The sequence below is a fragment of the Canis lupus genome, chromosome 17 (genome assembly GCF_003254725.2).
Source record: "Canis lupus dingo isolate Sandy chromosome 17, ASM325472v2, whole genome shotgun sequence".
Taxonomy (NCBI): Eukaryota; Metazoa; Chordata; class Mammalia; order Carnivora; family Canidae; genus Canis; species Canis lupus.
Window position 1 is genome coordinate 61,015,602 of NC_064259.1, and position 13,327 is coordinate 61,028,928.

The 13,327-nt window shown below is 46.6% G+C and overlaps 1 protein-coding gene and 1 long non-coding RNA gene across 2 annotated transcripts in view; one reads left to right on the plus strand and one right to left on the minus strand.

Moving 5' to 3' along the window:
- Positions 1 to 2,748: 2,748 nt before the first annotated feature.
- On the minus strand, positions 2,749 to 9,858 carry TCHH (trichohyalin). The gene is made up of 3 exons (XM_025452954.2): positions 9,824 to 9,858; positions 8,565 to 8,734; positions 2,749 to 7,592 (listed from the first exon to the last, which is right to left on the minus strand). Exons 2-3 carry the CDS (start codon positions 8,700 to 8,702, stop codon positions 2,886 to 2,888), a joined length of 4,845 nt encoding a protein of 1,614 aa, XP_025308739.1. The 5' UTR covers positions 8,703 to 8,734; positions 9,824 to 9,858; the 3' UTR covers positions 2,749 to 2,885.
- A 1,423-nt stretch (positions 9,859 to 11,281) lies between these two features.
- LOC112663936 (uncharacterized) overlaps positions 11,282 to 13,327 on the plus strand; it is a 52,187-nt gene continuing 50,141 nt past the window's right edge. Inside the window, exon 1 of the long non-coding RNA XR_003139447.3 lies at positions 11,282 to 11,436. This is a non-coding gene — a long non-coding RNA (uncharacterized LOC112663936). The remainder of the gene's footprint in view (positions 11,437 to 13,327) is intronic.

Consider the following 13,327-nt stretch of genomic DNA (forward strand, 5'->3'; position numbering starts at 1 on the left):
AATAAAGGTCATCACATTAAAATACAGATGTTTCCCTAGAAACATAACCTCATCTTATATGATATATTAGTTTGCTAGAGCTATCAGTACAAAATGCCACATGCTGGGTGGCTTAGCCAACATAAATTTATTTTCTCACAGTTCTGGATGTTAGAGGTATAAGAAGATGTTGGGAGGGTTGGCTTCTTCTGAGGGCCATGAGGGAAGGATCTCTTCCAAGGATCTCTATTCTTAGCTTGTAAATGGCCATTTTCTTCCTTTGTCTTCATATCATCTTCCCTCTCTCCATGTCCAAGTTTTCTCTTCTTATAAGGACAGCATTCAATTGGATTAGGGCCCACCTAATGACCTCATTTTAATTTCATTACCTAAATAATGTATCTCCAAACATGGCTACATTTTAATGTGCTGAGGGTTAGGAATTCCCATATGAACCTATAGGAGGGACATAATTCAGCCCATAAAGTGGAGACCAGCTTTTCCATTACAGATCATATATATTCAACTCTCAACCCCATTTCCCAGTAGCAGCCAAGGTGATGTTAATAGAGCTCCCAGTTTATAGTTAAGCAGCCAGTTGCCCAATAGCCTCAAGGTTCTGCCCATGCACGTACATTATTTAGGTGGTGCAGGAAGGTTGGCTTGCCAGTATGATCTCCTGCCAATGAATAAAAGAAGAGCCATAGGGCATGTACTGGCTGACATTTTTTTTCTAACTACATGTTATTATAACTGTGATGAGACAATACTTTCTTCTTTGGAAATTGGCCCTTTCCTCATCTTGTAAAGTGCTGCAAGAAGCCTGTGGGCTTTGATTGTTTTTTATTATAGGTGAATTGTAGCTTATATGATGAGTATATATTTCAGGAGTATCCTGGGGCTGATATTTATAAGGAGGTGCCCATTGAGAGGATCCTGGAGAAAGCCAGTGAGGCTCTTCCAGGGTTTCCAGGAAGACTAAATAAGGAAAAGTTTACACTTGCCTTAAGAGAAAAGTAGTTTTGCAGTTAGAAATCATTTGAAAGAGATGAAGTTCCAAGGGCATCAGGGATTCCCAGGTTCTGCCTTTTGTGGGTATCTACTGTTTGTGTTAAAGTGAGGGAGACGCTAGTGCTCCTTGCAGAAATTGTCACCTTACTCTAGCAGAATGATTCTCAGGAGCTATAGGCTTAGCTTTTTTCTCTCCACCATTGATCAAAATGTTAAGTAACTTCGAACATCTCACCTGGGACCCTCACAATTAGAAACGATCCTATCCTGGATTAGGGTCTTCTTGGACTTATTCCTAGTTGCTAAGGTATGAATGCTGAATATAGACTTCAGCAGGTGGCAGAGGGGTGTTTGGATTTTTAGATAACAATTTTATACTTTGGTCTGATTAGTATTAAGCATCTTCTGATTGTGTCACCTCAGGGATATGCTGCTTAAGTCAACAGGTCACCTACAATTTCTGTAATATTGAACTGAACTTTCAGGCCATTTTCTACTATTGGCTTATCAGACATCAGAGACCAAGAAGCTGCTGTATTCTCAGAAGGAAGAATTAACAAACACATTATACAAACAATTTTATATATCATGACTAGTGAGTCCCTGAAAGAACGGAAAGCTGTGCAGTGAAGAATAAAAACCCCTGGAAAGAGAATTGTAGCTTGGAGATGGAAATAATGTAGGGCTCACCCTAACAGGAAAAAATGGTTGGGGAAAACAGATTTTTCCCCCTTTTTCATATTTAGACATAGATAATAGTAGCTAAATACCCTTAAATGGGAGCTTACATCAGTTAAAAACCATTAGATCTTGAGTTATTTAATGCTTAATAAAAAGAGACAAAAATAACTATTTGCCAAACTTTTATTGTTTTTTATATAGTCCACTCATTTCAACAAGAATGTCTCCAGCGTAGTATCAATAGGCCTCAAAGGATTGTGGGCTGATGGGTCTTGGCTCATCTAAGGGCCTCTACAAACTTGTCTTTCTGTTCACAAATTTTCCCTTTCCCTCCCACAAAATGCTGTTATCTTTTATTACTTTAAAGCTAAATATATGTTTACAAGATCCTGAGCAGGCTCCCTCTCAGTTAAAATGAACAAAGGTAGTAATATTCTTAACCTCATCAAAGACTGGGGGCACAGAACTGAGCACTACAGACTACGTAGACAGTTTTAAAATTTGAACTCTGGAGTTGTTTGAGAAACACCTTGCCTTTGCTTCATGAGATTTTAAGTGCTTGTGTATGAAAAAATTCTAATTCAAATTCCAAGTCTTGAAGCTAAGCCTTCTTCATAATAGATATTTCTTCCAATTAGGGGCAGATTTTATAGGGAATTTTCTGTAGAAGTCACTCCCCCTGTGCTACTCAAGGATTATAAAGATTCGGTCCCCTTGCAGAATCTGTGCTAATTATACCACAAAAGCGAGCCTATTTGGAGATAAATATTAATGTAGTTAATGTTAATTATCTGCGGGAAATGCCAAATGGAACATTAAAAATATCTAAACTCTCCCAAAAGATGGACTATTAAAGAAAGACCCAAATCTTTTGAATCCTAAATCATATTCTTGTTACTCTTGAAAGCAATAAATTAACGTTCCCCAAACAAAACTCCTTAAACAAATTAAATGATTTATATTTTTAAACAATGCACACCACATCTGCACCAAAGAGTAAAGACACCCTGCAGTAAAGAATTACTTGAGAAAGAATAAAGGCAAGGTACAAGGTATATGAAATGACTATAGTTTAAAGTTTTGGAAAAAAAAGATTTTGAAACATCAGAGAGTTCTCCCACAACCAGAAACATCTTGAGTTATTTGGTATCCAGTGTTTCCTCATTATCTTTTGCTGGAAGCTTTGGCAGGTGTCAGGATATTGGTAACATCTCTTAAGGGCGGTACTGAGATCTCTGCTCTTGGATGTACTCATAGAGAGGGCTGGAGCGCACCGGGACACTAGCAAACGGACGCTTGCCGGGCTCCAGAGCCTGCCTTCGGCCTTTGTCTCCTTCTTCCCAGACTTGGCTACGGCGCCTCTGATCCTCTCTCTGCTGGCGGCGCAGCTGCTCTTCCCTTTCCTGCAGGAGCTGTTCCTCCTCACGGAACTTCCTGTCACGCTCCTGGCGCAGCTGCTGCTCACGTTCCCTCCTGCGCAGCTGCTCTTCCCTTTCCTGCAGGAGCTGTTCCTCCTCACGGAACTTCCTGTCGCGCTCCTGGCGGCGCAGCTGCTCTTCTCTTTCCTGCAGGAGCGGTTCCTCCTCACGGAACTTCCTGTCACGCTCCTGGCGCAGCTGCTGCTCACGTTCCCTCCTGCGTAGCTGCTCTTCCCTTTCCTGCAGGAGCCGTTCCTCCTCGCGGAACTTCCTGTCACGCTCCTGGCGCAGCTGCTGCTCACGTTCCCTCCTGCGCAGCTGCTCTTCCCTTTCCTGCAGGAGCTGTTCCTCCTCACGGAACTTCCTGTCGCGCTCCTGGCGGCGCAGCTGCTCTTCTCTTTCCTGCAGGAGCGGTTCCTCCTCACGGAACTTCCTGTCACGCTCCTGGCACAGCTGCTGCTCACGTTCCCTCCTGCGCAGCTGCTCTTCCCTTTCCTGCAGGAGCTGTTCCTCCTCACGGAACTTCCTGTCGCGCTCCTGGCGGCGCAGCTGCTCTTCCCTTTCCTGCAGGAGCCGTTCCTCCTCGCGGAACTTCCTGTCACGCTCCTGGCGCAGCTGCTGCTCACGTTCCCTCCTGCGCAGCTGCTCTTCCCTTTCCTGCAGGAGCTGTTCCTCCTCACGGAACTTCCTGTCGCGCTCCTGGCGGCGCAGCTGCTCTTCTCTTTCCTGCAGGAGCGGTTCCTCCTCACGGAACTTCCTGTCACGCTCCTGGCACAGCTGCTGCTCACGTTCCCTCCTGCGTAGCTGCTCTTCCCTTTCCTGCAGGAGCTGTTCCTCCTCGCGGAACTTCCTGTCGCGCTCCTGGCGCAGCTGCTGCTCACGTTCCCTCCTGCGCAGCTGCTCTTCCCTTTCCTGCAGGAGCTGTTCCTCCTCACGGAACTTCCTGTCACGCTCCTGGCGGCGCAGCTGCTCTTCCCTTTCCTGCAGGAGCTGTTCCTCCTCACGGAACTTCCTGTCACGCTCTTGGCGGCGCAGCTGCTCTTCCCTTTCCTGCAGGAGCTGTTCCTCCTCACGGAACTTCCTGTCGCGCTCCTGGCGGCGCAGCTGCTCTTCCCTTTCCTGCAGGAGCTGTTCCTCCTCACGGAACTTCCTGTCGCGCTCCTGGCGCAGCTGCTGCTCACGTTCCCTCCTGCGCAGCTGCTCTTCCCTTTCCTGCAGGAGCTGTTCCTCCTCGCGGAACTTCCTGTCGCGCTCCTGGCGGCGCAGCTGCTCTTCCCTTTCCTGCAGGAGCTGTTCCTCCTCGCGGAACTTCCTGTCGCGCTCTTGGCGGCGCAGCTGCTCTTCTCTTTCCTGCAGGAGCTGTTCCTCCTCACGGAACTTCCTGTCGCGCTCCTGGCGGCGCAGCTGCTCTTCCCTTTCCTGCAGGAGCTGTTCCTCCTCGCGGAACTTCCTGTCGCGCTCCTGGCGGCGCAGCTGCTCTTCCCTTTCCTGCAGGAGCTGTTCCTCCTCGCGGAACTTCCTGTCGCGCTCCTGGCGGCGCAGCTGCTCTTCCCTTTCCTGCAGGAGCTGTTCCTCCTCGCGGAACTTCCTGTCGCGCTCCTGGCGGCGCAGCTGCTCTTCCCTTTCCTGCAGGAGCTGTTCCTCCTCGCGGAACTTCCTGTCGCGCTCCTGGCGGCGCAGCTGCTCTTCCCTTTCCTGCAGGAGCTGTTCCTCCTCGCGGAACTTCCTGTCGCGCTCCTGGCGGCGCAGCTGCTCTTCCCTTTCCTGCAGGAGCTGTTCCTCCTCGCGGAACTTCCTGTCGCGCTCCTGGCGGCGCAGCTGCTCTTCCCTTTCCTGCAGGAGCTGTTCCTCCTCGCGGAACTTCCTGTCGCGCTCCTGGCGGCGCAGCTGCTCTTCCCTTTCCTGCAGGAGCTGTTCCTCCTCACGGAACTTCCTGTCGCGCTCCTGGCGCAGCTGCTGCTCACGTTCCCTCCTGCGCAGCTGCTCTTCCCTTTCCTGCAGGAGCGGTTCCTCCTGGCGCCTCCTTTTCTCGCGTTCCTCCCTCTGCACCTGCTCTTCCTCCCTCAGCTGCTCCCGTTCAGCTGGCTTGGCGTACACTATGTGGCGGTGCCTTTGGCTTTCTTCATCGGGTTGCCACCTCCATTTTTGGTCTCGGCGCTGCTCCTCCTGGCGTAGCTTCCTCCCTTGATCCTCCTGGAAGTTCTCCAACCGGAGCTGCTTCTCCTCCTCACGGACCTGCTGCTCCTGCCCCCTCTCGAGTCGTCGGCGCTGCTGCTCCTCCTCACGGAACAGTTCCCGCTCCTGTGGCTCCTCCGCTCTTAGCTGCCTCTCCCGCTGCTCCTGCAAAGCGGGCCTGGCCGACAGCCTCTGGCGGCGCCTCTCGCTCTCTTCCTCCGCCTGCCACTGCCATTTAGAGTCGCGGCGCTGCTCTTCCTCCGCCTCCAGCCGGCGCACCTGCTCCTCCCGTTGCAGCCCGCGTTCGCGCTCCTCTCCGAGGGGCCGGGCCCCGCGCTGCCACTGGGCGTCCTCCTCCTGCGCCCGCAGCTGCTGCTCGAGCTCCTGGCGCTGCCTCTTCTCTTCTTTCTGCCTGCGGGGCCTGGAGTAAACTTTGCTCTGACGAGCTTCCGCTTCACTTTCCAGCTGCCACTGCCACCTTGGGGTGCGGCACTTGCCCCGCTCACGTGCCTCTTCCTGCTCCACCTCCTCCGCCAGCTGCTGCTCGCGCCTCTGCTGCTGCTCCAGGCGCTGCTCCTCGCGTCTGAGCTGCTCGCGTCTTTCCTCCTGCTCGCGCCTCAGCTCCTGCTCCAGGCGCTGCTCCTCGCGTCTGAGCTGCTCGCGTCTTTCCTGCTCGCGCCTCAGCTCCTGCTCCAGGCGCGGCTCCTTGCGTCTCAGCTCCTGCTCGCGCCTCAGCTCCTGCTCCAGGCGCGGCTCCTCGCGCCTCAGCTCCTGCTCGCGCCTTAGTTCTTGCTCGCGTCTTTCCTCCTGCTCGCGCCTCAGCTCCTGCTCCAGGCGCTGCTCCTCGCGTCTGAGCTGCTCACGTCTTCCCTGCTCGCCCCTCAGCTCCTGCTCCAGGCGCGGCTCCTTGCGTCTCAGCTCCTGCTCGCGCCTCAGCTCCTGCTCCAAGCGCTGCTCATTGCGCCTCAGTTCTTGCTCGCGCCTTAGCTCCTGCTCACGCCCGAGCTCCTGCTCCTCGCGTCTCAGCTCCTGCTCGTGTCTTAATTCTTGTTCGCGCCCCAGCTCCTGCTCCAGGCGCGGCTCCTCGCGTCTCAGCTCCTGCTCGCGCCTTAGTTCTTGCTCGCGTCTTTCCTCCTGCTCGCGCCTCAGCTCCTGCTCCAAGCGCTGCTCATTGCGCCTCAGTTCTTGCTCGCGCCTTAGCTCCTGCTCACGCCTGAGCTCCTGCTCCTCGCGTCTCAGCTCCTGCTCGTGTCTTAATTCTTGTTCGCGCCCCAGCTCCTGCTCCAGGCGCTGCTCCTTGCGTCTCAGCTGCTCCCGTCTCTGCTGCGGCTCGTCGCGCCGCGGCTCCTGCTCGCGCCTTAGTTCTTGCTCGCGTCTTTCCTCCTGCCGGCGCCTCAGCTCCTGCTCCAGGCGCGGCTCCTTGCGTCTCAGCTGCTCACGTGTCTGCTCCTGCTCGCGCCTTAGTTCTTGCTCGCGCCTCAGCTCCTGCTCCAAGCGCTGCTCTTTGCGCCTCAGTTCTTGCTCACGCCTGAGCTCCTGCTCCTCGCGCCTCAGCTCCTGCTCCAGGCGCGGCTCCTTGCGTCTCAGCTCCTGCTCGCGCCTTAGTTCTTGCTCGCGTCTTTCCTCCTGCTCGCGCCTCAGCTCCTGCTCCAGGCGCGGCTCCTTGCGTCTCAGTTCTTGCTCGCGCCTTAGCTCCTGCTCACGCCTGAGCTCCTGCTCCTCGCGTCTCAGCTCCTGCTCTTGTTCTTGCACACGTCTCTCCTGCTCGCGCCGCAGCTCCTGCTCCAGGTGCCTTTCCTGGCGCCTTTGCCGTTGCAGTTGCTCGCCTTCCTCCTCGAGTGCCCGCTCGCCTTGCTCTTGGCGCTCCCGCCTTTGCAGATGCTCTTCCTCTTGCAGCTCCCGCTGCGCCTGCCTCTCTCGCCTTTGCTCTTGATCAGGAAGTGTCTCTGGCTCTCGACCCTTGCGCCTCTGCAGATGCTCTTCCTCTTCCAGGCGCCTTTCCTGTTCTCGCCTCTGCAGTCGCTGCTGCTCCTCCTCTGCGAGCTCCCTCTCCAGTTCCTGTCTCTTCTGCCTGCGTTCTTCAAATTGTGTGTCCTGGGGCTCAAATCTCCTTTGGTCTTCTTTTTGCCTGGGATCTTGTAATGGGTTATCCTTTCCCTCACAGTTGGCCCCCTTCTCATCTAGCCCGGCAGCCTGGCTGAGGGCGTAATAACAAGCTTGAGCCACCTTGAAAACGAACAGGAGGAATTCGTTGAAGTCAACCAGCCCGTTACAGTCGCGATCCAGAAGTTCCAGGATCAGATCTACTGTCTCAGGGTCATGTGGTCTCTATGAAAAAAATGAAGACAAAAATTTTACAGTGCACTATTTACAAGTAGTAAACTTTCAGTCATAGACACAATGAATATTTTGTGATATGCTGACACTCAAAATACATTAAGAGCAATTAGGAAAACATCCAGTGTGTATCAAGTCTGGTCCCCATGTAAAATGTGAACACTTCATTTTAAAGCATACATTTGTTGAAAATTTTTGTAACTCGTAATTTAATGCTGATCAAAAGAATCCATGTTCTCTTAAGCTGGGTGAATAAGAATGAACTAACCTTCAAGAGAGAAATACAACGAAAATTTGTGAAGTTTAACAGCAGCTAGTTCTGTCTGAAATAGCCGGTACCCCTGCTTGATTTTTATCCCATGTTTGAAGACAGAACAAAACACTTATGTTTTGTTAACATGTTAACATCATTTTACTAGAGATCAGGCTGATTTTAATTGTTAAAATTTGGAAGTAAATTTAAGTTCCTTCCAAGTTTAGTTCGATCTGACATCTTTGGTGATAACTTCGCATGAACAGTTCATTCACAATGATGTTACCATCAAGTACATGAAATAGTTGCTAGCTACTTCCTTAGTATTCAGACTACAATGCCAGTTAAGTACCTTTAAACTCAGGAATGAATAAGGGTGGAGTGCCTAAGTGTCTCAGTGGGTTAAGTGCCAGACCAGACTCTAGGCCTCCACTCAGGTCATGATCTCAGGGTTGTGGGATTGAGCCCACAATGGGCTCCATACTCAGCATAAGTCTGCTTTCCCCTCTCCCTGTCTCCACTTGAGCATGTGTGAGGTCTCTCTCTTCAAATAAATAAATAAAATCTTAAAAAAAGAAAAATGAATAGGGAATGCAGTGTGGGGCTGTGATGGTATAAAATAGATAAAAGGTCATTATTCTTTGCTATGACCCCTACTGAGAAGACGTTTTAAACCCTAAATCAATAGATTTTCTTTTCTTATTTCTTACCCGAAGGACATCTCCAAATTCCCTTTCAAGGAGGTTCTTCAGGTCTTTCTTGCTTAGTGCTGCCCCATCACAATCATGTGAGGCATATTGATTAAACATTTCAGTGATATTGAAGATGCTTCTCAGAAGTGGAGACATTTTTTTTTTCTTTCCTTCACGTTCAAGTAAATCTAGGAGAATAAGAAAGGATCCAGAATCAAAACTCTGTTTCTGATCTTGGAGAGGCTTCATCCACACTATTTTAGTCAGAGCCCCAAATTTACAACAGTAGTTATTTTTAACCTTGGCTTTCAAAGTTTTTTTTTTTTTTCAATCTTTGAATACTTAGAATGGGGAAGACAGATTCTAAGAAATTTTAAGCCAGGAAATTACTTTCAGACTATCCTGTAGTCAGCTTTTGATTGTCCACTCAATCTGGATTATCCATATCATTTCCTTCTCTCTTTTCCTACTCCCTAGAATATTTCAGATCAGATAGTGAAGAACAGAAATTTAAATTTGATATGTTGCTACTCATAAGTATCTTCCTCTAAAGTTGAATAAAGAGAATAAGTGAAAGCCAAAAGGTAAAGGAAGATTTGAAAATATTTAAAAGTGAATAGAAGCCATGTAGATCTAATTGTGGCAGCAAAACATTTGGTGGTACTCAGAAAAATTAACAGGGAATATGGATTATTTTCCAACATTATAGAACATACAGGATCTACATGGATAATTCATAAGTCACCAGTTCTAAGATTAAACACCACTTCTTCCTAGTCAAAGATGGCATTATAATGCTCAGATATAACAATGGGGAAGATAGAATACATGTTATCTGCATCAACTCAGATATGTTGCAAATATTCAGTTATTGGCTGGCTTCTTTAGTTACTTCTCAACTCCAATACCTCAGATGTCATAAATACATGAAGATGGCCCATAGAGAGTAGAACCAATATAAAAAGAGTACTGAGGATTGGTGACTTTTCGAGATGACAGTTTTTAGGAAGATGAACCCCCTTAGAGTCACACATGACCATCCTCCAACCCCTGATGTGCAAACAAATTTATAGAGCTCAGAGCCTTGGGAGAAGAGCCATGTTTTCATTCAAGTGATGGTTTCAGCTATAAGATGGCATGGAGTTAGTTGGAGTATGACATCACTGTAAGATGCTGATCCTTTCTGGCACATAGACCCTCCTCATCCCCACCCAACATCTACTACAGCTGGAAAATGAATCATGCAGAAGAAGAAGATCCCATTGACTGGGACTTACCCACTTCACCAAAGGAAGCTGAGCCCTCGCTGACACTGCTGGCAAGTGTACTGGGCAACTGGGACCTGGGCCTTTTATAGGGGATTTAATTGTGCCTTGAAGAGCAACTTGGGAAGGAGACACCCACTCTGTGGGATGGCCTGATTCATTCCTAACCAAGCCCAGCTCCACCTCTGTCTCCATGAAGGACTTGTTTATCTCACTATTTGCTCACGTAGCTATTTGGCACGAGGTTCACAGACCTTGCTTTCTGACAGTTAAGGTACTCGTTCCACCTGACATGAATGGATAGAATATTTGACGGAATCTGTCATTTTCTTAAAGTGCTAAAATTAAACGATCAAAGAAATTAATGTTCAGAATCTTAATTATGACTTCATAAAAAGTAGTAAAATCTAAGCCATTTACTATATAAAAAATATAAATTCTAGAGTGGAGTTAAACAGGAACTTTAGCATAACTGATGAGAACCAATTAATATAGCAATTCTAGGATGAGAGGGTGTAAGGAATTGGTTTCAGTTTTTTTCTCTAAAATGCAAGTGGGGGGGATCCCTGGGTGGCTCAGCAGTTTAGCCCCTGCCTTTAGCCCAGGGAGTCATCCTGGAGTCCAGGGATTGAGTCCCCGTCAGGCTCCCTGCATGGAGTCCGCTTCTCCTTCTGCCTGTGTCTCTGCCTCTCTCTCTCTCTCTCTCTCTCTCTCTCTGTCTGTCTCTCATGAATACATAAATAAAATCTTAAAAAAATAAAATGCAAGTGGGAAGAAGTTTGCATTTGTATTTGTGGGTCTTATGATGATTTTCCTACAGATTGGGAATTGCCTCCTTGGTAAGCAATTTTGGCATCTGAAAAATATATTTTCATTAATTGTTCATAAGAGAACATGAAATCTATAAAATTTCATTCTTACATCTAAATGAAGTTTGCTCATTTCTTTTCTCATTAACATATCGATGCCCCTAGAGAAAAAGAGCTGGTGTAATGCATTATTGTAGATATAATCATCCTACTCAGCCTAAGTTGCTAATGATTATGACACCTAAACACTTGACTCTGCTTCTCCTGGAAGCACATTAAGATAATCGGTCATTCTAGCCCATTATATCTGTCAGGGCTTTCTCAACTCTGGTGATCATTTGCAATTCTCAGCATTGTTTTATTGTAAGGAACTGGATTTTATCCCTGGTGGTAGTGACTTCCACCCTTACATTTTAGACTATACGAAACTTTGGTTCACAATAGGTTTATGGAGACTATTAAATGATTCAATGGCTTTCAGCATTTCCATCTTCTCCTTTGTCCAATATAACCAACTATTGGTTTTCTGAATTTTGAGGAGACTCTGTAGTGCCCTTTAGTAGAATGTGAAGATTTATAACTTTAATCTTGGTGGCTAGTACATTATGTGCAGATTGGTCCAAATGGAAATAGAGTTGACTTCTATTTCTCCCCTCAGTTACTGCTATCCCAGAATTGGGTGAAGAGGAAAGTGGAAGTGGTAAGTCACCAGAAGACAATTGTAAGCCTGGCTCATTTCTGCATCCTTAAGGACTTCAGCACTGAATCCTATGATCTAGGAATTTTCCTGGAAATGTCACCATTTCTTGGGATCAGGTAGTAAACTTCATATAGTAGCTTCTTGGTGAAGAGTGAACATTTTTCTTTTTTCCTTTCTACTTAGGGGTTTATATAGTTCTCTTAATATTTGGATTCTAAGAAAGAACCATCACGAACATTGTGTACAATGTAGCCATGGATAATCTCAGAACCTCTTTTTGTCACAGAGGGATAGCCTTTTTTATGGGTGTCCTTCAAGGAATTCCCTGGACAAACCCTGTTTTATGTCTGATTCTGTTGTTATCTACCAGTGTGTGATCTGTTGGGAACCTCAGCCCAGGTGGTGGGATGCATTTGTCTGATTGCATTATCTTCCTGTAGTCAATACACTCAAAAGGAGACTAGACAGTAATCAAGCTGAGAAAAAAGGGAAAATATTAATCATTCTAAAATCATGGTTGAGCAAGCAAAATAATATAAAGGCAAACTTCCCAAAAAAGTGCCTATGAAGAGTCTTGAAAAAAATGGCTGAAATTGCTTTCATAGTAACAGAAAACTCCTCCCCCATTCTGATTGAAGCTTGATCTTTAATCCAATGATGGATTTTTACCCACTTTTGTTTAAAGTCAACACAACATAAGGCAAAATGTTTAAAAACTTGAAAAACCTAGGAGAATTAGTCTATCTTTCTTAATGTTCTTTGTACATCATCAGAAAAAATATAAGTGGATTCAAATGCTAAATTCTAAAATCAGATTTGATATTATTCTAATGAAGTGGCCCTCATTACTATATAATGTTCTTTTGTTTAATACAATATCATTATTTTAAAATCCTATTTTAAAAGAAGCTTCTGACATAATGTTTGAACAGGGAAATAATTTTTGTTTTCTACTTCCTTAAAAGGTTGGTAAATGCCAAAGAATGTAGAAAATTATCAAGTCCTAAAAAATTGCTTCAATCTATTTTTTTAAAAGAACAACTAGGAAAGGTAGCAGTGTTTACTCATCATGGTTAATCAAAAAAGAATAATCTGAGGATCCTCATTCTTTTTATAGACAGGAAATCTCATTATCTTTCTTTTATAAGACTGTACAAGGAGGCACTGAGAGGTCAGATAATAGTAACTATACTGACTGGCCCAGGAAGAACCCAAATGCCCCTGCTCCATTCTGCAAGAATGCCCTTCTTTATTAAAAGTTAATGCTGTTGGATTTAGAGCACAGTTACAGTACTGTACTGTTACTTGGCTTTGAGACTTGGGCTCTTCATTAGAGAGGAATTGAAAAGAGAAAATAAGATTCATATCACTCAGATGCTTTAATATGATGTCAATCATGAAGCCTTGTCCATGCTGAAATCTCTCAGGGTGGAGCTCTGCTGTATTAACAGAACTAAGGAAATATTAGATTTTCCTTGTCTTTATCCCAAGGGTGTTTGTCCCATTTTCTGTTGTCAGAACCCAGAAAAAGTCAATAATAGATTTGACATTCTGTGGCATTCTACTAGGACCAGGCAACCAAACCACCTGTCCTGGTTTTACTGGAAAACCACCAAAGTGGAAATTTAGATAAAGCATAGAAGGTACTAGTGTCACTGTCAGCCTAATGGGCTTCTCCAGAACACAATATGAGCCACAATAAGGAACTCTGAGAAAATGTCTAAGGAGGGTGATTTTATTTGTTGATTTATTTTTTACTTTTTAAAAGATTCATGTATTTATTTTAGAGAGAGAGCGAGCGAGCGAGATCGAGAGAGGGTGCCTGTGGGGGGAGGGATAGAGGGAGAGAATCCTTAAGCAGACTCCCTGCTGAGTGCAGAGCCCCACATGGGGCTCCATCTCATGACCCATGAGATTGTGACCTGAGCCAAAACCAAGAGTCTGTCACTTAACTAACTGACTGAGCCACTCAGATGTCCCCAAGTAGGGTGATTTGAGATGGCTTTA

Bases quoted from the DNA above. Each gene is read 5' to 3' on its own strand.
- TCHH (XM_025452954.2), bottom strand. From the start codon at position 8,702: ATGTCTCCACTTCTGAGAAGCATCTTCAATATCACTGAAATGTTTAAT. The intron at 7,593-8,564 runs GTAAGAAATAAG...TTTTTTTCATAG, and splicing joins AATTTGGAGATGTCCTTCGG to AGACCACATGACCCTGAGAC.